At 39.9% G+C, this 26,693-nt stretch overlaps 1 protein-coding gene across 2 annotated transcripts in view; it reads left to right on the forward strand.

The window, feature by feature from the left end:
• CDKL5 (cyclin dependent kinase like 5) overlaps positions 1–26,693 on the forward strand; it is a 202,362-nt gene that overhangs the window by 163,597 nt on the left and 12,072 nt on the right. The window contains exons 10-15 of one of the 2 annotated variants that reach the window (XM_028842232.2): positions 5,447–5,527; positions 8,522–8,673; positions 14,252–15,218; positions 19,135–19,236; positions 19,787–19,892; positions 23,157–23,280. In XM_028842232.2, the coding sequence (XP_028698065.2) occupies positions 5,447–5,527; positions 8,522–8,673; positions 14,252–15,218; positions 19,135–19,236; positions 19,787–19,892; positions 23,157–23,280 (1,532 nt within the window). The remainder of the gene's footprint in view (positions 1–5,446; positions 5,528–8,521; positions 8,674–14,251; positions 15,219–19,134; positions 19,237–19,786; positions 19,893–23,156; positions 23,281–26,693) is intronic. The other variant, XM_077989598.1, reaches the window with a different exon arrangement.

Below are 26,693 nucleotides of genomic sequence, written 5' to 3' on the forward strand. Positions count from 1 at the left end.
TTTTTTCATGTGTCTGTTGGATGCATAAATGTCTTCTTTTGAGAAGTGTCTGTTCATATCCTTCGCCCACTTTTTGATGGGGTTGTTTTTTTCTTGTAAATTTGTTTAAGTTCTTTGTAGACTCTGGATATTAGCCCTTTGTCAGATGGGTAGATTGTAAAAATTGTCTCCCATTCTGTAGGTTGCCTGTTCACTCTGATGGTAGTTTCTTCTGCTGTGCAGAAGCTCTTTAGTTTAATTAGATCCCATTTGTCAATTTTGGCTTTTGTTGCCGTTGCTTTTGGTGTTTTAGTCATGAAGTCCTTGCTCATGCCTATGTCCGGAATGGTATTGCCTAGGTTTTCTTCTAGGGTTTTTATGGTTTTAGTCTAACATTTAAATCTTTAATCCATCTTCAGCTACTTTTTTGGGCCAACATGGCAATTGCTGGTCATTTTGGGAACTATAAAATAATCTCCCCACCATTTCCTTCCTTTCTCTGAAATGCATAATTCTCAAACCATATTACCTTGCCATTTACAAAGCCCTTTGTTTTTTTCTTTTGATTTTCTGGCCCTCAGTTAATTTCCCTTTAGAGACCACCGCTGCTCAAACCTGAGTGCCCAACTGTCCAGATCCTTCTAGGCTCAGTGAATGTGGTTGAAATGAATGGACAGAGGTATACCAGTGTCTCTTTTATCTCCTGCTTTCTCTGTCTTTCACATCTGTCTGAGTTACCTCAGGCAAGTTTGTCGTTTCTCCTTTTATTTTTGCTTTTGTAAGCCAAAAATTTGCCATATATGACCAGTAATTGGGGCGCCAAGAGCATATGTGGTTCAGCAGCTTAGCTCAACATTTTTGAACATTTGTCATACTAGGTGTTGGAAATATGACAATAAATAGGACTTGTCCTCAGTCTAGAAGAAAGAAAAATCTATTATAATCAGAAATAAAGTTAGTCATAATTAATGAATTGCATTTTCACTGAGAATCCATCTAAACTCCTTGTTGTAGCCTATGAGACCTTGCCTGACCTCATCTCATACCTATCTCCTTTCCCCCCATTCTCCAGATTCTCAGCACACTTACCTTTTTTGTTCTTTGGCTTCTGTAAACATTCCAGGGTTTTTCCAGTTTCACCAACTTGGGACCCATGGCTGCTTCTCCTGGCAAGGTGCTTCCCTCGTGTGGTCCCTTTTCATTCTATCAGTCTCAAAGAGTGCCCCTTTCTCTGGCCACCCAACATACCACCCTTACCTCTATCCTAGTCTCTCTCTCCCACAGCATCCTTTCTCTATCATAGAACTTACCACAGTATGGAATTATTTTGTCTGTTTCCTTACTTGTTATTAACTATCTAGTCCTCCCACACTAGAATATAGGTTTCTGAAGGGCAGAAATCAACGGTTTTATCACATCACAGATGTGTTTCCAGCATTTAACACAGAAACTACCATATCCAGTAAGTACTCACTACATATCTGAGAAGTGATTAACCAGTCTGTGACATCAGCATTCAAGCTTAACTGTATTTCTTTTCTCTCCATCTCTCATGCTGCTTTTACCCTTTTACCTTTACCTAACCTTTGACCATCACCCCCAAATAGATCCCCCGATCTTTCTCTTTTCATTTTAGCCTTCTCACATTTCTCAAACCACACAATTCTCTTTTTTGTTGAGAAACCTCTACAAGGTTACTGATAAAGTTTAAACTCTTTAGGGTAGCTTACAAACCCCTTCTTAGTCCTCCAGCCTCATTTCTGCCTCCCGCCTGGCCCAGTGTGTGCTCTTTGGCCACATTGAACCTCTCACCATTTCCTCGACATATTGCTTTTATACTCTGCATTTCCATCTCTATAATGCTCCCAACACTCACCCCTCTTTCTTCTCCTCCTTGTTCCTCTTCTAGACTCAGGCCAAATGTCCTCCCTCCATGAAGACCTTCTAGACTATTCGAGGGGAAACTGGTGACCCTATAACACTCTGGTCATACCTCTTTTGTAGCACCCATTGCATTCTCCTTTAAGTAGCTGTTTGCAAATATGTATCCTCACTGGACTAATGAATTCCCTGAGGAAATGAACTGTTAATGTTCACCATTGTATTTGCAGCACACCTAGAATAGTGCCTGCGAGGCTGAATAGTGTTGAATGATTAAATATTTGAGCTCAGGATTTTAACATTAACTGCTGGAACATTAAGCCTGGTTTGCTGGCTGACTTGTTCTTGGCCTGGTTTATGAGGCTCTATGCTGGATTCTCTGAAGAGAGTATAAACAGATCTGACATGCTGCTTGGCCTTGATAACTTATAAACTAGCTGAAGAATTAAGACTTCCATCCATGAAATAATTAGAAAACAATACAATTTATAAGAAAGTGTGGTATATAATAAAGTACTGCATTGTTTACCTCATTGTATGGTTTTCTAATGTATCTCCGTATGGTTTAGACCATGAGAGTGTCACATATTCTGGAAAGTTAGAAATCATCATTGGGGATTCATTAGAGAAGGCTTTATGAAGCATTTGACATTTGAAATGGATATTGAAGAACGAGGGGCATTTCGATTAGATAGGCCACACGAAGAATATCTCTTTCTCATTTGTCTGTGGTCCTGTTTGTTCATAGTCTTCTTCCCTAAACAATATTGTCTATAAAATTCCAGACAGCATATGATAATGCTGCTTACAAATATCCTTCAGGGAAATTGCTGCCTCCATCACACTTTGACTTTTATAAACCTTAATACTTTCACATTTTAGTCTGAAAGTGTTTGTGGTGTTTTAACTAAATTAGTTTAATCTCTTTGGAGGCTTGACAATATCTTTTGAGGGAGAAATTTTCTTTCATGATGTTATTTGAAAATGTCTATAACAGATAGCTAAGCACATGGGACATGTAAACTGCATCTGCTGTGCACCATGGACTGACCAGTAACCCGTCCATTGTGATGTGCATTTGGATTTAGTTGTATAGAGACAGGAAAATCTACAAGATGTTGCTTATAGTGGTTTGCATTATTGGGATAAGGTACCAATTGATGCCCCCATAGTATAGGGCCTAGACTCTGGAGTTAGACTGTTGGGGTTCAAGGCCTGGCTCCATATTTACTATTTTGAATGATGCCAGGAAGTTATTTCACCATCCTGTGCCTCTGTTTCTTGTCATGTAAAATGATGATAACCAAAAGACTGCCTGATTGGATTGGTGTAAAGATGAAATATTATTTGTAAAATGTCTAGACCAGAACCTCACACGTAGTACTCAGCAAAGAAGCATTCTCATTAGATTGGATTGGATTGGATTGGCCAAGTGATTCAGAAAGAAAAAGACTGATTGAGATATATTTTAAACTTCTATGCATGAGTTTTGGCTATTTGTTGAATTATTTCATATTAGAATGGTAGGTCTCATTCAAATGCATGTAAATTCTTTGAAGTTAGGAGTTTGCTTGGTCATTTTTTATTGTAATATTTCTAATACCTTTTGACTTTCAGCATTAATTTTCTTATCAATGAAATTTCACTCCTAGAAAAAAGAAGGCGGTATCTGGTAGCATAAGATAGACCTCATACACAAAATATTAACATGTACTGGTATAGGGTCTTCTATTACAGCATGGTAGTGTCTTTCTCTTTGGGCTGATATTTAATGCTCTAGTAACATCAAAGGGAACCTCTGTACTTCCCTTAGGAGAGGCACCTAGGTTTAGAAAGAGTGTGGGTTTGGATCACAAGACTGGGTGCAAATACTAATTCTACTGCTGTTTAATTATGTAACTTGCCTTGAACCAGTTATTTGAACTTTCTGCTTGTCACCTTCTTCATCTCTAAAATAAGAATAATATATCCAAAATGCCTCATGTAACATCACTTCCCTCAGAAATCAGTTTTAGGTTATTGCCTGTGCATCTGTGTTGAGTTCATGTTATTCCTTCTACTCCTCTATCTGGAAGGTGCTGTCCTACTTTTCTCTGTCTTCACATTTTTCATATTTTTCAAAACCCAGTTCAGATACTACCTATGGGTTATTTCTTCCACGGCCATAAACCATCTTGGTCTTACCTTTCTCTGAGCTTCAATTAGAATTTATGATTACACAGTTTAACACTGATTGCTTTCCCAACCAGACAGCAGATCCCTCAAGAGCAGGGTTTGGGTCTTACCTGTATTTTTTGTCTCCTTCTATCCAGAGCATGGTGTGGAGATGATGTCATAATCCTTAAATATCTTGTTTGAAATTTTACTATGTAATTAGTCCTCCCATTTACTTATTTAGCATGTTTAAGGATTTCAGTACTTTGAAATGCTGGCATGTTGGTATAGAGGAAATAACGTATGGAAGCAGACTAGCCCTGACATTTGGAAGGGAGTACATGGCACTGGGCTCTGCCAGTCATATTACCCAATACTTTAACATCCACTAGATATTGCAGAATGTGAGTTGGCAGAGGAAAGAACAGAAAGCACATCTAAATAAACTTGACCTCTTCCCCTCATTTTGTTTAAAAATGCATTTGTTAATCTAGGAACCTATGTTTGTCTTCGGTTCCAACTTTAAAAAAGGAAGAATTTGAAAACAGGTTATTATAAGAGCTTATTAAAAGCAATGATAGAATGTGTGTCTGAATTCACTCTCTACTTTCATGATCTTTTAGGTACTGGCCACTTACTTTCTTTTTTTACTTCTCTGTTTTCAAGAGTAAATGGTATGTTGTTGTTAAAAAGCTATAAGAATACTATCTGATGTCTTATCATATACTTTCTGCTAGATCCTCAATTACTCTCAGTAATTAAGAATCATGTGTATAAGCAAATTATGTATATACTATATTAGAACTGAATTGTTTGTATAAACAGATGATATTCTATTTTACTACATAATTAGTTCAAATTTTTATATTTTAGTTTGTTTCACATGCCTTAGTATCGTCTGCCTAGATTTAAGTATCATCTTTCACCTGTGAATTTTCCTATTATTTGACACCCAGTCCTATTAATCCATATAAAAATACATAGAAGGCCGAGTGTGGTGGCTTACGCCTGTAATCCGAGCACTTTGGGAGGCTGAGGCGAGCAGATCACAAGGTCAGAAGTTCAAGACCAGCCTGGCCAACATAGTGAAACCCCATCTCTACTAAAAATACAAAAAATTAGCCGGGCGTGGTGGCGGGTGCCTGTAATCCCAGTTACTCAGGAGGCTGAAGCAGGAGAATCACGTGAACCCAGGAGGCAGAGGTTGCAGTGAGCCGAGATCATGCCATTGCATTCCAGCCTGGGCAACAGCACGAAACTCCGTCTCAAAAAAAATAAAATAAAAATACATAGACAACAAAAGTAATATACAAGTATAAATTTGACTGGGATTGGCATTTTTGCTTATCTGCTCCCTTCTGCAGCACTCACAAGCACGTACACAACATATCCTTCCCCAAATGTTAACATTCGCTTTGTGTGTGTCTCACAGTTTCCAGCTGTTAACCATCCTCAGTCCTTGGAAAGAAGATATCTTGGAATTTTGAATAGTGTTCTACTTGACCTAATGAAGGTAAGGCAAATCGATGTTATCTCTATAAAATATCTTTTGATTTGTGGATTCTTTTATGTCTACATGTGACCATAGCCTGCTTTTATGAATGAAATGTTAGGAGATGTGGAATGGCAAATAATGGGGAACTATGTCATATTAAAAGGCATGTAACTTATTTAAAATTACAGTGGGATCTGGTCTTGTCACAGTCCATCTACACAGAATCATGAGATCCCTAAATGATATTTTTTAAATGGACAGAATAATAAAAATCTGTTAGTGTGCAAGAGCTGTTCAAGCATAAGGTTTTAAAACAAATCTTAAAATCAATGTTGAAAGAAGAAATTCAACAATTTTTTCTGACATGGTATTTGAAGCCTCCCATCGCCTACACAGATTTGATCAGTGAATCTCATTTTTCTCTTTTTCTCCCAGACTCTTTCTGGCTCTACTTTAGACATATCAGGATGATTGCTAATGCTGTGGCCTGAGTGTTCTTCCTTATGCTACCCTCCCTGTCCAAAAGTCTTCCGGCTCTATACCCTAAAAGCATTCTCAGATTTCTTTATTCAAGTTTATTTTTTTTTCTCCAGTAGACAGTCGGCTTCTTGAGTGGGAACTATTTTTCATATTTCTCCAGCTTTCACTGCAGCCAGAAGTGCACAAACAAGTGTTGGTTGTTTGATAGTAGACCTTCAAAGAACACTTATTAATGGATCAATTTTATTTTATGCCCAGTCAGTCAACTGTCAAAATCAGTAGAGGTTACACTGTGCATAGAGCCTTTGAAAGGCATACTTAGCACAGTCGGAAATTTTCGAGTGGCATTCTCAGAACTTTGCCGTGCTTTAAACTATGTTAATCTGTGTTCCAGGGAACAAAATGTACATAGGTGTGGGGGTGGAGGTGGGGGAGGAGGGTGTGACGTTTCAGAAAGGCCACATACCATACAACCTTTTGTAGAGATACACAATATTCCTTAATCTATAAAGGCTTTCAGAAATATCACAGTAAAGAAGCATTTCTGTCTTATCCACTATTTTCCAAATTTAATTAAATACTGAATACTGTTTTTTATAAAATGCTAAAGCTCTAGTGTTCTTCTGAACGCAGATTGAGAAATGCTACCCTCAGAAAGAACCCTCAAAGCCTTTTGTTTAATTAGGCATAAATTATAACTTAAATCAGGTAGGTTTTGTCAATACGCTTTTTCACACAGTCAGTCCTCATGGATTGGGACCTCAATAATTTGGTAACTTTTAAAATGTGAATAGAATAAAATAGGAACATGGAATTAAATACAATTTCATGTTTTCTGCCTTTGATCTTTCTTTAGTTAAAAATAATTGAATGTTTTTGTTAAATCATTACCAAATATAATTGCCAAGCATCAGTATGGTACCTGATTAAAAGCTAGCACAAATAAAAGTAGAAAGATAACCCGAATCATCCTGTGCTTCTGCCAGTTTAGAAGTTAAACATTCAAATTCCTATTTATTTAATATCTTTACCATCAGATTTCTTGAAGTAAATATTTTTATTGACATGTCCTTTCAGAAGGTGCATGAATTATATCTATATGTCAGTTACTTTTTATAATGTAAACATATTAGTATAACTCTACCCAGATGGTGACAGAGAAAATTGCTAACACCCTGGAAGCCTTCTTATGCCCCCTTCCAGGCTTTATGCCACCCCCCACCCCAAAACCAGTTCTGACTTCTGTCACCAAAGATTAGTATTGCCTTGTTATTATCGAATGTTATATAAATAGAATCATTCCTCTTGTTTTTTAGGTTTTTTTTGAAAACAAATTTGAAAAATGAAAAATACCAATTATCCCTTCTTTGAATATTTCAAAGAGAAATATTCTCTTTGCCATTCTCTAAAGCTGCCGTGTTAATTTTGTCCACATATAAGTACCTAAAATGGCCATCTCATCCTGTCAGCCAATTTAGTGGGGTACAAGTCACCAGAATTAGTTCAAGCCCCTAATAACCTTAAGACTAGCTGCAGTAATTATGTTGGCTCTATCTTAGTCTTAAAAAAAATTTCCTTCCAAATACTGAACTTAAAAGTTAAAAAAACGTAAAAGAAGAAACTTTAAAACCAAAAAATTAGAGTTGAGGCTCTTTGCTGATACAGAATGATTTTTTTTTTTTTTTTCTTTGAGACGGAGTTTCACTCTTGTGGTGCAGACTGGAGTGCAATGGTGCAATCTCGGCTCACTGCAACCTCCACCTCCTAGGTTCAGGCGATTCTCCTACCTCAGCCTCCTGAGTAGCTGGGATTACAGGCATGAGCCACCACGCCCGGCTAATTTTGTATTTTTAGTAGAGACAGGGTTTCACCATGCTGGTCTGGCTGGTCTCGAAACTCCTGACCTCAGATGATCCACCCGCCTCAGCCTCCCAAAGTGCTGAGATTACAGATGTGAGCCACCACACCCAGTCCCGAATGATTTCTTAAGATCTTATGTCAAGTGGGAAGAAAGCTAAATTCTGGCTATTATGTGTGTACTACTATGTGGGTAAAATAAAAGGAGCAGATAGAGATATGTATAGAGAGTATCTATGGAAGGATGCCCAAGAAACTGATAACCTAGGCTGCCTCCAGAAAAGAGAACTGGGTATCTGGGGAATAAGAGAAAGATGAAAAATGTATATTCTTTCAAGTATCTATGTAATTAAAAGTATACTTTAAATTTTTAATTATATTGTAAAAGTGATTTTGATTAATGATAAGTGCAGGGTACAAAACTGTGTGTATATTTTGTAAGAGAAAATATGTATATAGGATATTCAAAAAAGGGCTGGGATCATATATACCAAGAGGAAATGATAATGAGATTATAGGTGATTTAGATAGTCTTTTTTTATTTCCCAAACTGTGTTTACTTGATATTCTGCAATGACTGTGTATTTCTTTTATAAGGAAAAAAAATAAGGTTTTTATTAGAACTTAAATTTTACTTTGTAATGTTCTTAACAATCCTAAATTTTATTTCCTAAGAATTTATTGAAGTTGGACCCAGCTGACAGATACTTGACAGAACAGTGTTTGAATCACCCAACATTTCAAACCCAGAGACTTCTGGATCGTTCTCCTTCAAGGTCAGCAAAAAGAAAACCTTACCATGTGGAAAGCAGCACATTGTCTAATAGGTAAATATTCCCTTTTAAGGAAATACAGATGCAGTGTTGGTCTTACAAGTAGGTGGAGGAGGTGGCTGCTTAAATGATGCAATTAGAGAAAAGAAGGAAAGCCCTCTTTATTCAAAAATATCTTCCTTATGCTTATTGCATGATTCAGAACCACAATTAAGGAGTTGTGTGGGTCTTAAAGACTTTCTTATCTTTAACTAGTATATGATGGAAACCTATGCATTCCCTAGGAAAGGTAGCATTGGGTTAGCAACTAAGGGGGTTTACAGCCTCAAGAGCTAGAATATTCTGCATGAATGGGACCCATCAGTGATGCCTGGAGGAAGAAAGATGGGTGAAGGCAAGGGGATTCCTGGAGAGAGAAGAGGATGCCAAACACAGATGGTGGTTGGAAATGTACCTAGTGTAATCTTTGTGACTGGACCAAGTAGGTCTGGCTCTACAGAGGGGTCTTGTGTTTTTATTGCTCTTGTCTTTTAATCATTGAGTTGTGAAATTAATTTTTCATAAGAATAAGAATATGGAAATAGTAAAGTCAGTGATTAAAATTGTTGCTCTTTAAATATGATTTTTCAGCATAATTTTTTCAAAGCCTGTTTCCTGAAAAACACACACACGGGATTTGGGCCATACAATCAGGTTGTCTTTCAGACCTGACATTCCTCAATTCTGTTGGTTGCATGTCCAAGAGGACAGTGTCCTAGTCATGGTCTCCCTGTTTTCCTTCATCTCCCAAGAGGCTGATCTTGTCATCTGGGGTCGTTGGATTATGGAAGATAGGAAATAGTTTCTCTCATCTACTATTACAAGATAAGTAGAAAACAATGATTCTTTATTTTTATTTTTTAGTTTATTTAGAAGACAGGACCTTTGAGCTGTTGCCTAGGCTGGAGTGCAGTGGCATGATCATAACTCACTGCAGCCTTGAACTCCCAGGCTCAAGCAACTCTTCCACCTCATCCTCCTGAGTAGCTGGGCCTATAGGAGCATGCCATCATACCTGGCTAATTTTTTAAATTTTCTGTAGAGATGGGGTCTTACTCTGTTGTCCAGGATGGTCTCAAACTCCTGGCCTCAAACAGTCCTCCTGCCTCAGTCTCCCCATGTGCTGGAGTTACAGGCATGAGCTATCGCATCTGGCTGAAAACAATAATTCCTAATATGAAGCTTTTTTTTTTTTTGAGACAGAGTCTCGCTCTGTCGCCCAGGCTGGAGTGCAGTGGCCGGATCTCAGCTCACTGCAAGCTCTACCTCCCGGGTTTACGCCATTCTCCTGCCTCAGCCTTGCGAGTAGCTGGGACTACAGGTGCCCGCCACCTCGCCCGGCTAGTTTTTTGTATTTTTTTAGTAGAGATGGGGTTTCACCAGGTTAGCCAGGATGGTCTTGATCTGACCTCGTGATCTGCCCGTCTCGGCCTCCCAAAGTGCTGGGATTACAGGCTTGAGCCACCGCGCCCGGCCCTGGCCGCTCTTTTAATATAAATTTTCTTCCCACCCCCAGCCCCAAATTTTCCTTCCATATAGAACAATTGTTCTTTTTTGAGACAGGGTCTTGTTCTATTGCTCAGGCTGGAATGCAGTGGTGCGATCATGGCCCACTGCAGCCTCTGCCTTCCTGGCAAGCGATCCTCCCACCTTAGCCTCCTAAGTAGCTGAGACGGAAGGCATGTGCCACCATGGCTGGCTGATTTTTGTAGCTTTTGTGGAGAATTCCTATGCTCAAGTGATTGGCCTGTCTCGGCCTTCCAAAGTGCTGGGACTACAGGTGTGAGCCACTACACCTGGCCAATCAGTTGTTCTTAACAGATCAGATTTTTGAAAGCTCAAGATCTGGTACTATTTAGGTCTGGGAGAGCATCCATAAATTGATGATGACCATTTATCATATGTTTTCTCTGCTTAACTGTGATAGTGTAATTGTGTTTTAGAGCTGTTTACTCTTCTTGAAAATGACTGGTTTCAGTTTGTTTCCCCTTACATCTTATGGACCATTCTTAGCTGGCTTTCTTTGTTTGTTGCCATGAAATTTTTAGGACACTAAGTCAAGGAATAGCAGTCATCATTTGGTTGCTCCTTTGCATTTAGGAAGTGCAAATTAGTCCTGTGTCTTCTTTGGGGTTACTCTCAGTTCAGGTGCTTTTATCTCCCTTCTACCTTAATTGTCTCTTAGCTCCTTTAGTTTACACCGAAAAATTATCCCAATGATATAAAGTTCAGTAGACTGATAATAAGTTTTTGATTTGTGCTATAGTGATTAGTGATGTAACCCATACTGTGAAAAAAGGCTGTGTATTTGTCTTCTAGTGACTCACTTGAGAGAGATTTCTTGGAGTTAACCAGTGGGGACCTGAGGCTCTCCTTGGGAACCTCTTTCGGGATCTGTTAAGGAGGATGTGCTTGGTGATGATGTTTTCAGCAGATACAGAAGATATGATTTGTATGGGTCCTTGAGGAGTCCTCCCAAGTCCCCTTTTGAAATAGAGGAGAATAGAAATTATAAGTAAATTTAAAATCTCTGGAAGAATTCATTTTCAGGTCTTGACACTGTATTGAATATATTAAAGAAAAGGTCTTAAATGCTTTTTCTAGGAATGATCTTACCACATTTTACATGTATCTGAGGGCTTTTGCTCCCCACTGGTCTATGGTCCATACTTATTCCATGGAAGCTTTTTTTTTTTTAGAGACATTAATTCTAGCTTGAATCTCAACACAAACGATGGCTCCCTAAGACTTCGCAGGACCGTTTTAGAGATGTTCACAGCACCATATCACATTGGTTGCCACGTACAAACTCCCCTGCCTTGTATCTGGAGACACAAACATGCTGTTGCATACCTTGTCTTCTAAATTCTTTCTCTCTAGGAGAGGCAGTGGACTCTTGTGTTACTTAGCCCCTGCCTGTCTCCCTCAGGCTCTGCTGAGGTTCTGCTCACCATGGACACGGTGCAAAGGTGCATCAGCTGCCCCACACTGCCACCCTCCCGGTCCTGCACCAGCCTTCTCCATGAAAATGTAGCTTTGCACCTTCGACATTTGCTTTTAAAACTTACTTCAACTAAATCATCATCTATCCATCCATCCCTCCTGCAACCATTTAAGAAGACTTTGTATGCAAAATTTTTTTAACTAGTTGGCAGTTTAACACAGATTCCTTACAGTTGTGTGTCAAAGAGATCTATGGAATTTTCAAAGCTGTTTTTTATTGTTGCGCTTTGGCAGAGCTCTGATGCAAAGACAGTATGATGCCCTTTCTACGTAGGCATTATGTGCAAAGCTCAGTAGTTTCCAACTAATCCTAAGACACAAACACTCAGAATGGCAGTTTAGGCTCTTTGTACACTTACGGAAAACGTAAAGCTTTGACACGTTTTACCTTAACTGGATAACCTCTCTTTTTATGTTAGAATTGGCTCTTACATTGCTCTGAATGTGTTCTTCCTAAGATCCACAAGTACGTTTCTGCTCAACATTGCTAACAGTGTTTCTAAGAGTTCCAAAGGCTCAAGCAGCTGCCTTTGCTGTTCTCTGTCCCTTTTTGGTCTTCATGAGCTGAGGACGTTTCCCAATATCTGTACATGTTATCTGTTTACAATTACTATTTCTAGGCCTGAAGGGGAATGGGGATGAAATAGGGTTCTGAGAGTCCAGGGAGAGCTGGACCTGGGCAGGAAGAGCCACCCTGTAGAAGCTGTCATCTAGAAGGACACAGCCACGATCTGAGTCAGGGTACAGATGCCTGCAGGGAAGGAGCAGGGAAGACATCCCCCAGCCCCTCTCTCCTCTTGTCTTGTGATGCCTTCCACTGCTAAGCCCAACCAGAAGCTAGCTGGCTAGGAAGCGTGGGTGACAATCTGCAGCATTGGGTTCCTGAGGCCCAGGGCCGGGCTGATGGGGGTGGAGGACAGATTGGAGGTTGGGCAAATGGAGAATAACCAACACACTTAGATCTATTTGTGGATGAGACAGTCTATCACTAGGTTTGAAAAGTCACTGAGATATTTCAGTCACCAAGATATAAGTTGGCAAACAACTCAATGGTTTAAAACCTGATGCCTTTAGGATACAGGGACTTTATTGATCTGGGGATAGACTCTGTTAATATAATTTAACAGAAAGTGAAACTTAGCATTTTTTTCTTTGTAATTCCTTTCTGGGTCTGGGCTTTGCCATTTAGTACTCCTATTTAAGTGTCCTTTTATTTAACGCTATAATTCTAATGACCTAACTGGAAGAGATTAGTGAGTACATTCAGGAGATGAGGCACCCTACACTGTCACAGGCTTGCTTGATATCAGATTTTTTTTCTTTTTTGACACTCTCAGGTAGCTTTCTGGCAGAGATTACTGACTGAAAGGTAGACTAGGAAATGGGTCCTTATGTTATTTGATGGCTGAGCATGCAGGTTCTCATGGGGAAAATTGGAAGTCAGAGTTTCACAGACTACCATTCTACATGAACATAAAAAGTGACTTCCAGTTAGTGTGTCATGGGAACAAAACTCTCCCAAATCAGACCATCTGTAGCAATAGCAATATCTGCAGCAAAATTTTTTGAATGCATAGTAAAACCAGAATTGTGTAAATCATCATTCATTTTTAAACATTCTAATCTGTCCCAAGCTACAATTAGGTCCTTTCAATAGTTACAGTAGCACAAACTGGCCTTGCTATGGTGTCAGGTTCAGCTTCAAATAGAGAACAAGATTTTCCTCTGGATTTATATTTCGTATTTTAAACCAAGTGTGAAATGAAGTTTTAAGTCCTAAATGAGGGCTCAGTCGGTCTAGGATAACGAAGTGTTAAATAAAAAAGAGAATAATTGTGTCTTTTGGAAAGAAATGAACTCTTTCAGATCTCTGTAATCGAGTATAGTACAGGATTCCTGTTTACTGTACAAGGAGATATCTGAAGAGCCCCAAGTAATTGCCACTTCTCCAAGACATAAACATTGATCATCATGTTTTCCAACAAACCTCACTGGACAGTTTACATTTCTTTTTAGAGGGTCATTTTCTTTTATTAAGTACATTGCTAGAATTCTCATTCTCTGATTATGCAGGCAAAAGAGATATTGGTGTCTGTGTGTATGTGCTGTGAGTATATATCTCTGAGGCAGGCTACACGTTTTACAAATAAAAATGAAGTTCAAGAAACATAGTAACCTTTAAGTCTAAATGTTGTCTTCTGACATTCAAGCAGACAGAAGAGTTATAAAGAGTTTATAGCTCAGTTCTCTTCTTAGCAGTCATTCTATCACAAACACTCATACGAGTACCAACATAGTGAGAGCATGTTTTACTAGATTATCATTTAGAAACTGTTTTGACAGCAAGTTAGCTGAGCATTTAGCAGTGCCAGAATAATTTCATCAAGGCCAGTGCTTTGTTACAGAGTGAGTTGGTCTAAGAAACTTAATTGCTGTTGATAGGTTACTTGTTATTTGAAGGCACTTGCTTGAGAGAATTAATGTTTTTAGTCTTCCAGGTGTTTCAAGTATTTGTTCTTTCTTTTTAACAATACTTTTTGTGTGTTAGCTATTGAGGGAAACTGATATGCTTCTTTTGTTTTTAACATAGAAACCAAGCCGGCAAAAGTACTGCTTTGCAGTCTCACCACAGATCTAACAGCAAAGACATCCAGAACCTGAGTGTAGGCCTGCCCCGGGCTGACGAAGGTCTCCCTGCCAATGAAAGCTTCCTAAATGGAAACCTTGCTGGAGCTAGTCTTAGTCCATTGCACACCAAAACCTACCAAGCAAGCAGCCAGCCTGGGTCTACCAGCAAAGATCTCACCAACAACAACATACCACACCTTCTTAGCCCAAAAGAAGCCAAGTCAAAAACAGAGTTTGATTTTAATATTGACCCAAAGCCTTCAGAAGGCCCAGGGACAAAGTACCTCAAGTCGAACAGCAGATCTCAGCAGAACCGCCACTCATTCATGGAAAGCTCTCAAAGCAAAGCTGGGACACTGCAGCCCAATGAAAAGCAGAGTCGGCATAGCTATATTGACACCATTCCCCAGTCCTCTAGGAGTCCCTCCTACAGGACCAAGGCCAAAAGCCATGGGGCACTGAGTGACTCCAAGTCTGTGAGCAACCTTTCTGAAGCCAGGGCCCAAATTGCGGAGCCCAGTACCAGTAGGTACTTCCCATCTAGCTGCCTAGACTTGAATTCTCCCACCAGCCCAACCCCCACCAGACACAGTGACACGAGAACTTTGCTCAGCCCTTCTGGGAGAAATAACCGAAATGAAGGAACGCTGGACTCACGTCGAACCACAACCAGACATTCTAAGACAATGGAGGAATTGAAGCTGCCTGAGCACATGGACAGTAGCCATTCCCATTCGCTGTCTGCGCCTCACGAATCTTTTTCTTATGGACTGGGCTACACCAGCCCCTTTTCTTCCCAGCAACGTCCTCATAGGCATTCTATGTATGTGACCCGTGACAAAGTGAGAGCCAAAGGCTTGGATGGAAGCTTGAGCATAGGGCAAGGGATGGCAGCTAGAGCCAACAGCCTGCAACTCTTGTCACCCCAGGTACAGTTGAGCACCTTGACCAAATCTGGTGACCCTTCAGGGGAAGGTGGTACAAGGGATGTGATGAGGGTCTGTCTATAATTTTCCCTACTACAGGACATCGTGCTTTTCTTGATAGGATGCATTTAGGGAAGCAATACTTGGCCTAATCTCGGTTTTTTTGTTGTTGTTGTTTGTTTGTTTGTTTGTTTGTTTTAAATCTATTTAGATCAATTGTTGAGTACTCAAGAAAAGTCAAATTTTGTTTTTAGTAATTTTTTTTTTCTTGAATGTTCCTTTCTGGAATATTTTGTTGAGAGGATCCTATTTTGATTTATTACAGAATTCATCAGCTGTATGGGTTAGGTTTTAGTTTTCCTTAAAATACAGTGTGAATTCATGAGTATTTTCTCTGATCTCTCCAAACCACATTTGCTTAAATCAACAGCTTTTGCTAGTACCTTACTCAATATTTTAACTGAATTTAAAAGTTTTAAATTTGTCCACTATAGATAAATTTAACTTCATACCAGGATAAATGTTAATTTTCAGTCTTTTGGATTGTTTCTAAATCTTAAAACAGTATTTTTAGCATAATGCTTCCTCCATCTTACTCATCGTCAGACTGTAGAACTGACCTAACCTGCTTAAAAGAAGTAGCATTCCTTCGCTTGAACCTGGGAGGCAGAGGTTGCAGTGAGCCGAGATCACACCACTGCACTCCAGCCTGGGCAACAGAATGAGACTCCGTCTCAAAAAAAAAAAAAAAAAAAAGATTACATTCTTACAGTAGAGCGTGTTTTAAAAATAATGTTCTCATGATTTCATCTATAAAGCACTGTGCCCAGTGCCTGGCACAAAGTAAGTATCTAACAAATTTTAGTTATTCCTGCTGCTTCTGGGTGGAGGCTGATATTTGGACATCGAGCACCTTTTCTATGCTGGGTGTTCGCAGGCACTCAAAAGAGTCTTGAGAGAGCTCTTGCACTTGAGAAATTTACCTGCTGTTGGAGAAGATAAAGTGATACCTGATAACAGTGAAACAAGTAAGACCAAAGTCAATATGGCACTGGCTGTAAAGAGGAATTGAGAATAGAGAGAGGTCATTGTGAGCAGAAGTAGTTAAAAATGGCTTTATAGGCAACCGAAGGTCTTGCTCTGGGCTGGGATGTATAGACAAGCTTTGAATAGGCTGAAGAGTAAAGATATGTTCAGGCATGTCATGAACTAGGCAACATGAAAAGCTGTAGCTAGAAAGATGAAAAGAATAGGGTCCCTGTTGTCTCAAGTGTGTGAGCTGGCAGGGGACACTTGTCAACAGTTAGGTTGTTCCACTACTGTGAGGTTACATTCTGGCTGCTGTGCTAGAGGCATGCCAGTGTGCCAAGGGAGCGAGACAGTCCAAATTGTGAGTTGTGGGAGCTCCTAGAACAGGTGGCACCTGAGCAGAGACTTCCAGGAAGGTTGGGAAGAAAGTGACAGTGACCTCAGGAAAGAGGGAAGAAAAGAGCATTGGAAGGAGAAGGAAGGTAACAGATGTTACACAGCATGGTGTGCTTTGGGCATTGCAACTTGTTCCACTTTGCTGGAGTGAAAAATGCAAAATTTGGAGTGGCTTTTGCAATAATTCAAGCACGAGGTGAAGAGAATATGTTTGGGATTAAGTTAGTGCCAGTGGGAAACAGAGTGGATCTTCTACTCCTCAAAAGTAAAAACAACAGGATTTGTGATTTGAAGGACTGAATACAGGAAAAAGGAAGACTTCATGGTTTCTTTTCTAGGACCTCCTGTTTGGAGTGAAAGAGAGTAGTTTTGAAGTCACCTAATTCAACCCCTTCATTTCACAGATGAGCAGGTCGAAGCTCAGAGTAGTTGGGTGAGTTGTTCCAAGTTTATCCAACTAGTTCAGGATGGAGCTGGGATTATGAGGCAGGCTTCAGGTGCTGAGGCCAACTGCTTGCCACTTGTGTCTTGCTGACACGTTGAATTTGAAGTGACGTTGGCTTCTAAGCAGTAGTGTGCTCTAAGAGGCTAAAGAGATGGTCTGGCACCCAGGTGAAAGGAGAAAGCAAGAGGTGCCCATTTGCGGAGGCTGGAAGTGGAGTCAGAGGAATGGTCAGAGGAGCCCTGAGGAGACGCTATCAGGAGAAAGCATCCAGAGCCTAGAAAGATCTCCTGGCAGCTTCCCGTAGAGGAGAGATGGAAGGGAAAATTGGGTAAAGTGTGCTAGCATTCAGCATGGTATAAAATGGAAAAGAAATCAGAAAAACAAATAGCTTTTTAAATTAGAAAAAGTAATTGCTCTCTGAGAATTCCAGGAAAAGAATTTGTGTGAACATGGTGGTCATAAGCGAATTAAAAACAGTTACTGTGGGCTAAGCACAGATCTGTTACGGACTGCAAAAGCCAGTTCAGGAGGTACAGTGCCCAGCTACAAGAAAGTACAAGTTTAAAAGCACAAAGGTACCAGAAGGCTGGAAAAGTAACTTAAGCTGTTGAGTGAATCCTAGGAATCACTCCCATGCAAAGTATTGGGCCACCCTCAAAAGCACAGAGACTCTTACTGAGTTTATATTAGATGTTAATAATTTGTTTTCTTAAAATAATTTTTGTAGAGGCCTTTGTAAAAAGTACAGGTGGTGGCCGGGCGCGGTGGCTCAAGCCTGTAATCCCAGCACTTTGGGAGGCCGAGACGGGCGGATCACGAGGTCAGGAGATCGAGACCATCCTGGCTAACACGGTGAAACCCTGTCTCTACTAAAAAATACAAAAAACTAGCCGGGTGAGGTGGCGGGCGCCTGTAGTCCCAGCTACTCAGGAGGCTGAGGCAGGAGAATGGCGTGAACCCGGGAGGCGGAGCTTGCAGTGAGCTGAGATCCGGCCACAGCACTCCAGCCTGGGTGACAGAGCGAGACTCCGTCTCAAAAAAAAAAAAAAAAAAAGTACAGGTGGTAAAAGTCAAATGAGACATTTTCACAAAATAGAAGGAAGGCTACGTTGGATGAATTCCTGCCCAGAATCCTCAGAGTACATTTGGGGAATGAGAGGGAGAAAAATAATCATATTTTAAATCTTAAATAAAATGTTTTTGATATATCGCATAGGCTTAAGGTAATGCCCTTTTCTGTGCATAATATAAAGATATACAATGCAGCGAACTCCTTCTAATGACTTGGTAATTTTCTTCCTTAATCTTTTTTTCTGATGATAGAAAATGCTGTTTTTTCCCCCTCAGTGAACACCATTGTGGACCGAGTACTGTTCTTAGCTTGTGACTCACTTCCTTGAGAGAAAAAGACAGTGGTATGTCTTTGGAGATGAGCACTATCATCATTTGGCTTTAGAAAATACATGAAATATAAGTGCTGTTATCCTAGAGAAGATTAAGATAAGAATTTAAGCATATAAACTATAGTAGTTAGAGGATTTTAACACAAAAATTATTAAAAGGACTTATTCTATTCCTTGATATATTCAAAAATCATTTATTTTCGTCTGACTTTGCCATATAAGTCCTGCATGAAAAATACTTTTGGAACTGCACAGTTCATTTTGGAGAACTCAGACTTAAAATCTGCTAGAGAAATTTCAGATAAACTAATAGAATTCCTAATCAGAGGGCTGCTCAGAACCATGACTGTCTAGATATTAGAAGGGTAATTTTTTTTTGTTTTTTGTAATTAATTGAACTATTTTCAGAATAATCTGTTCTCTGCTTGCCTTAACATTAATGAGAATTTTACTTTCCATCTGTGTGAAATTTGACTTATATTACATTCATCAGATTATTCACTTTTATGGGACTATTTGTATTTTAGCCAAATAACATTTTTTATTTTAGCTGGTTATGGTCCTAGTTATACCAAATAAAGACCATGATGAGTTCCATCCCTAGGAACAGGATGCTCTTATAAATCCTTTTAAATTTTACTTCCAGCCTGGAGAACAGCTCCCTCCAGAGATGACTGTGGCAAGATCGTCGGTCAAAGAGACCACCAGAGAAGGCACCTCTTCCTTCCATACACGCCAGAAGTCTGAGGTATGTCACAATAAAATATGCCTGTAAACATTATTTGTTCAACATCATTACTGCCTAGCTTTTAAAATGTATTAATATCCAATCTCCCACAAATAAGTTGAAGTGGCGTATAAAGTAAGTAGTTTTCCTTGTGGCATAATTCTGAATTTTCTTTCAAAAAGATCATTAAGTCAATTATAGACTGATTAGGTTCTAAATTTGGGCCAGTTGGCTCACACATGTAATCCCAGCACTTGGGGAGGCTGAGGTGGGAGGATTGCTTGTGTCCAGGAGTTCAAGACCAGCCAGGGCAGCATAACAAGACCGCATCTCTACGGAAAGTTTAAAAAATTAGCTGGGTGTAGCAGTGTGTGCCTGTAGTCCCAGCTACTCGGGAAGCTGAGGCAGGAGGATTGCTTGAACTGGGGCAGTCAAGACTGCAGTAAGCCATGATTGCACTACTGCACTATAGCCTGGGCAACAGAGTGAGACTCTGTCTCAAGAAAAAAGTCATAGGCAATATTGTCATCAATGTGTGGCTTAACTTTTATAAATTTCTTTCCTGCCTCAGGGTGGAGTGTATCATGACCCACACTCTGATGATGGCACAGCCCCCAAAGAAAATAGACATCTGTACAATGATCCTGTGCCAAGGAGAGTTGGTAGCTTTTACAGAGGTAAGCCCACCCCCGGCGTTCACCAGGTTCCCCTCTCCTCCCTCTCTCGCTTTATGTGCACACTGCTTTCACCGACTCAGGCCAGCGGCCTTCTCACCTACACTGTTGCCTTCCAGCGGTTCTCCCTGCCTCTGCTCCTGCTAAGTCAGGCCCTCCTGGCTTCTGAATTGGGCTTGAGTAGCCTCTTAACTGGTCTCCCTATCTCCAAGGTACCCATCAATATAGTGACTGGAGCAATCCTTCTGAAGCTGTGTTCTGACCATACCACTCATTTCTTTCTGTCAAGCCATAACATACTTATTGATGTTACCTGTGTGTCTGGCACTGTTCTGGCTTAGAACTTGTTGGTGAACAAGACAGCCAGAGATCTCCACCGTCACGGAACTCACTTCCTCGGGAGGAGGGATGGACACTAAACATAATAATTATATAGAACAGTAAAAGATACTAAGTGCTACAAGGGGGAAGAAAATAGAGTAAGGCATCCCATTGTCCACCCCTCCCCACCCTACCCTAATCCCCTATCGCTTACCTATTGAGAGTCATTTGGTGGCTTCCCATTGGCATCAGGACAAAATTTGAATTCTCTAGGATGTCATTCCAGACTTCCCATGGTCTGGCCCTTGCCATCCTCTCCAGCCACTTTCTCCCCCACCCCCCGGTCTCTCTGGTACCCAGCCTATGGGACTGCACAGGCTGTGCCCTCCTCTGGCCTGTAATGTACTCTTCCTCCTGCTGGAGCAGCTTGTCTCTGTCCCTTTCTTTAAGGTCCTCTTCAGTATAATATCTTCCCACAGTTTGTTCCAGATGGAGTGAAACGTCTTCTCCGTTCTGTCTGTCACACCTTGTCTGTAACTCTGATGTAACACTGACCACGTTGCACTGATTCTTTGTCTGCAGTTCTCTCTCACAAGGTTGTGAGCCCCTCAGAGACACTCAGTTCTCTTCATCTTCTCTTCTCTTTATTCTCATTGACTAGTACACTGCCTCGCACAGTTTCATAAATATTTGTCGACTGAATTAAAGAAAAATTTCAAGTGTACTTGCACAGCCTAAAATGTACTTTGTTATTTAACAGACGACTAAAACAGATGCTTTTGGGGTTGTACGAACTTAGGGGACATTGAATGACAAAGGACATCCCTTTTAGTAACTATGCAATAATAGATTGTAAAGCCCTTGGGCATTCCAACACCCTGGTGGAGAAAATGGACAGCAAGCCCACAGGGCCAAGAACAAGGCCTGGGATCAGGAGGCCTGTAAAGCCTTCAAGAGTCACCACAGCTTTCTAAAGCCTCCTATGCCCACATTGCCTGACTTCCCACTATTTCTGTTGTTTTGAGAGGATAGTTGGAAAGGGGCAGGATTTGAGTTGGGGGCATGGAGAACTGCTTAGTCATTTTAATTGGGAACTCCAGCTAAATAAATGCACAGAAGTGTTATTTAGGACTAAATGTATATTTAATGATGAGGCTACACTGTTCCTTCCCTTCCAGTCCAACCTTTGGAAAAGCATAAGGCATTGATTGAATATGCCATTTAATGCATTTTTTTCTGATACCATGATTACACTTTAGAATTTTATGGGACTAAACTTTTAATTCAGATTTAATTTAATTAAAATATTATAGCACACATGTGCAAAAAAGCCTTTTCTTCTATCACCGAAGCATTACCTCCAAAATGTACCGTAGGTGTATTATTTCTATAGATGTCTGGAGAATATGCATTAATATAAAATGCTAATGGAGATTTAAATTAATTCGTCTTTGACCTCTGGAAACATGGTTTTATTTTGATGCAAAAAAAATAAATTGGTTAATTCAGAGAAATACTTCATATGTCTACCTCATTAGTAGAGAGGGTAGTGAGAGCTTGGCAGGTAGAATGTTTTAATTTTTAAAATTTCAGATATAGAAGAAAAATATTTAACTAGATGAAACATCTGGAGATATCTGTCATTTCAATGATACTACTAAGTCCTAGAGGAAGATTTGGTGGTATCATTGAAATAACAGATGTTTCTTTCCAGAATGCTTCCCATTTTCATTCCTACTGGTCAAGAGTCAAGTGAAATTGTGTCATTTATCTTGATATACAGTCTGTATATTCCTTTTGTGGTGAAATTTCCAGTATATTTTTATTATAACCATTCTTAGAAATTGACAGAAAAAGTTAATAACTATCCCCCCAAAAGCAGAAAAGTATATATTCACATATGTTATATTTTACCTTTTTCTGTTCATTTAGAATTTAGAGAAAAATAATATTTTTGTAGAAATAGCTAAATTTCTGTGTAATTTAGTTTAAAAGCATGAGTAATACTACCTCCCAAGTGTCAAGGCTTAAACTGTAGTTTGTCTGTTTCAGCACACATATTAATTACTTCAAACTAAGAATAGATTTTACATTGTTGGTCTATGATAAGAAAGCTTTAACTTCAAAGAATGCCAAAACGGTGGCGGGGAATGGTGGTAGGGGCTATGAGATTCACACTTGAAAATACCCTGGCCGGGCGCAGTGGTTCACGTCTATAATCCCAGCACTTTGGGAGGCCAAGGTGTGCAGATCACTTGAGCTCAAGAGTTTGAGACCAGCCTGGGCAACATGGTGAAACCTTGTCTCTACAAAACATTAGCCAGGTGTGGTGGTATGCACCTGTGGTCCCAGCTACCCAGGAGGCTAAGGTGGAAGGATCACCTGAGCCTGGGAGGTGGAGTTTGCAGTGAACCATGATCGTGCCACTGCACTCCAGCGTGGATAACAGTCTCTTATTTTAAAAAAAAAAAAAAAAAGTGGAGAAAGAAAATATAATGTTCTTCACTTTATCAGCTGGCAGGTCAGTTTACCATTTTCAATACATATTACCTGGTGTTAATTAACCCTTGCAAATTAGTGTCATAAGCAGTGGATGGACGGACATGGTTCCCTAGAATGCCTTCACCCTCAGGAAACACAAAAGTTATGTGAAGGGCTGATGAGGATTTTTGTATGTTTGTTTGTTTGTTTTATTTGTGTTAGAGAAAATGCAGTAGGATAATGTGAAAACTGCTTTGACCAAAAGAGTACATCAGCTGTGTGCGGTGGTTCATGTCTGTAATCTCATCACTTCGGGAGGCTCAGGCAGGAGGATTGCTTGAGCCTGGGAGGTCAAGGCTGCACTGAGCCGAGATCACGCCACTGCACTCCAGCCTGGGTGACAGAGCGAGACCCTGTCTAAAAGAAAAAAAAAGTCCATCAGTGACTTACTTTTTCTTTATTCAGTGCCATCTCCACGTCCAGACAATTCCTTCCATGAAAATAATGTGTCAACTAGAGTTTCTTCTCTACCATCAGAGAGCAGTTCTGGAACCAACCACTCAAAAAGACAACCAGCATTCGATCCATGGTGAGCATTTTGGTTTGTTTTTACTCTTCCTTTTTTTAATTCTAGATTTAAGAGTTGAAATAAATTCTTGATGAGCTTTTTAGTGTTCTTTCTCCTGCTAGGCCTTTTTTTCTCTAGATAAATTATTGAATAAGGAAAATGTGATTTTTCATTATTGGTAACTTTTTTCCAGTTTGGCATTTATATTAAATATCATGTAAGGGAAGAAAAATCTCCTGGATTATTAAATACCTGATACGCTTTCCACTGTGTTCTGACATGAATGATGACTTTTGCGGTCTCTTTTTGTTGACACTGAACCAGGTACACTTTGCTTAGCATTTGACATGCATCGTTCCAGTCAGTTCTCATAGTCGCACTGCTTCCATGCTAGAGGCAGGGACACTGAAGCTTGGAAAAGTCGAGGAACTGGCCCGGTGCTGGACAGCCAGTAACATGGAGAAGGGAGCCAGGATTCAAACTTAAATGGGCTCCGACTCCAAAGCTCATGGTTGTTAACTCTGTGCTACCTGTCTGTCATTCAGGGTAAAAAGAAATAGGGGAACAGTCCTTTATGCTACCATAAAAGCATAATGGTAGTAAAAGGCACAAATGATGTGGCAACTTTTCTTATTCTTTTATCTTTTTTGTGTCATATCTAATAAATATTTAGGGAGAGAATTACAATGTTACCAAGTTCCATTGGCGAATCTGTCTGAGGAGTAGGGACTTTAAGAAAAATGATAATGTAGACTTCTCAACTACCCTGAAAGACTCTCCAGGATCTAAATGTGAAGAGTGTTGTATGTACTTCATAGAACTTTACTCAGTTCTCTACCAAGAGCATAAAATGGGACATCACTGTAAGACACTGGATTTGGAATAAGACCAGTCTGTCATAGAGTCCCTCTCTGGTGTTTGTTGCCAGAAGTAACAGAAGGGCCTTATGTCAGTACTCCTGACTCCATGTGATGTCACAATTTGGACCCTGTTGACAAAGTTACATCAAGGTTTTGGTGTTATTGTGCCCTATAGTGAAAATTACTTAATTATTCTTAAAACAATATAAAAAAATGACTTTTTAAAAGCTATAAATACGCTTTTGCTGTATAAGCACAATTTGCATCCATTGCCTATTTATAAAATGACAGTCTTAACATTCGTGACTAAGAGTTTAGACTCTGGAAATAGGATATCTTGATTGATGGCAACTGTCTATCAATCAGGGGACTGTGTCTATTTGTCCCTTGGTTTCCTCATGTGTAAAATAAGTCTAAGAATGGCACCTCCCTCATAGGGTTCATGTGATAATTAAATGAGGCAATACATTAAAAGCACCTAGAACAATGCCTGGCTCCGTAAGCATTCATTAATGTTAGTGACTGCAATTACTATCGTTGTCATCTAACTTCAGCACCAGGTGTTTCCCCTCCACTTTGATGATAAACTTTGGTGTTCTTTCTCCATGTGACTGTTTTAAGCTCCTTAGTATATAGAAAAGATCTGTGAATTAACATAAGAACACAGATACAACTTTACTTACCAGTGTTGACCATTTTCTGGTGTGGCTTTGACAAGTCATGACAAAATTGTCTAAATGGTGAGAATACAGAAGTACAGAAGGAATTGGGTTCTCTTGGTTATTACATAATGAAGTGATGATTTAAAAGAGTATCAATTACAGATTACCTTAGTCCTGTGAAAATTAGGTCAGATCAAAATTAAATCCAAATTTGGGATAGACAGTGTTAGTAATGTATTGTTTCTGTCTTTTGATAATCAGTTTAAGTAGAACTTGTTTTACGCGTGGATATGTATAGAAACCTGAAAAGAGTTATTTTAAAAAGAATGAGAGGCTCAATTGGGATGTTGAACTTTAGTTGAGGCTTCATCAGGTCATCCTTATTCTAATATTGCTGTTAGGAGACTTAAGAGTTCCAGAATTGCCAGTGATGAACTGGCTCTGTCCATTTGTTTCTGTTACTCTTCCTGATAATGCTGCTATGACATATTTCCTTCCTGCATCGCATCTCACTTAGTCTGTCATTAGTTCAACTTGACTCATCTTGATTTTTTTTCTTGAATAAGCTCTCAAATTGGTTCATCAGATTCTTCATATTTGAGAGAAATGCACATTTAGTGACTTACAAAAAACATCAAAGAGCCTTGTTATGATAATATAGTGAATTGCTTTTCTTTGTTGCGAGGGGGTGGAGACAGGGTCTGGCTCTGTTGCCCAGGCTGAATTGCGGTGGCACAATCTTGGCTCACTGCAACCTCCGCTTCCTGGGCTCAAACCATCCTCCTACCTCAGCCTCCTGAGTAGCCCAGACTGTGGGTGCACGCCACCATGCCTGGCTAATTTTTGTATCTTTTGTAAACACGGGGTCTCACTATGCTGCCCAGGCTGGACTCTTAACTCCTGAACTCAAGTGATCTGCCTGCCTCAGCCTCCCAAAGTCCTAGAATTGCAAGCATGAGCCACTGTGCCTGGCCGTGAATTGCTATTCCTAAATTATCTCTTACCTAAGGTCAGTCTGTTTTTCCTTGATAGTAGTACTTCAGATTTACTTCGGGAAGAGAATATTTGTACAGTGTACCCCTTTCTTGCAATGGAAAAGTCAAGCTACTATGTTATATTTTAAAGCAGTAAATAGATATTGCAGTATGATATCCAGAGCTGTTATTCTGGCCATCTCAGTTATGTAGAACCTACTTAAGAATCAGGAGATAGCCAAAATATCTCAGAACAAGCAAAATAGAGTTAATATGGTGGGATTAATCATCTTTACTAATAGGATAACACCCCCACCCTCATTTGGACTCTGTTCTTCATTTATGCTCAGTTCTGACAGGCGGCACTGAGATTGTCAGGGCAAGAAATAGTTCGAGGTGGTACTACCGGGTGCAGAGGGTAAAGGATCCAGGCAATAGTTATGGAGAGAAGCAGGTGGGAAAATCATGCCTATCATAGATCTCTATGAAGTGTGTGTTTATAAAACAGGCAGCTTCACTTTGCTTTAAAAGACAAACTGTATAAATATGTTTTGAAAGACTGCTGTCAATTGGGTTAAAAATTGATGTTTAAAGAGTAAACCAAATTACTTAGAAATCCCACTAGTTGGTCACGCACGGTGGCTCACTCCTGTAATCCCAGCACTTTGGGAGGCCAAGGCGGGCGGATCACCTGAGGTCGGGAGTTCGAGACCAGCTTGACCAACATGGAGAAACCCTGTCTCTATTAAAAATACAAAATTAGCCAGGCATGGTGGCACATGCCTGTAATCCCAGCTACTCAGGAGCCTGAGGCAGGAGAATCGCTTACGCCATTGCACTCCAGCCTGGGCAACAAGAGTGAAACTCTGTCTGGAAAAAAAAAAAAAAAAGAAGAAATCTCACTAGTTAAATGAAGAATTGCTGTAACTTGCACAACC

This window comes from Macaca mulatta, chromosome X (assembly GCF_049350105.2).
Source record: "Macaca mulatta isolate MMU2019108-1 chromosome X, T2T-MMU8v2.0, whole genome shotgun sequence".
NCBI classification, from domain to species: domain Eukaryota; kingdom Metazoa; phylum Chordata; class Mammalia; order Primates; family Cercopithecidae; genus Macaca; species Macaca mulatta.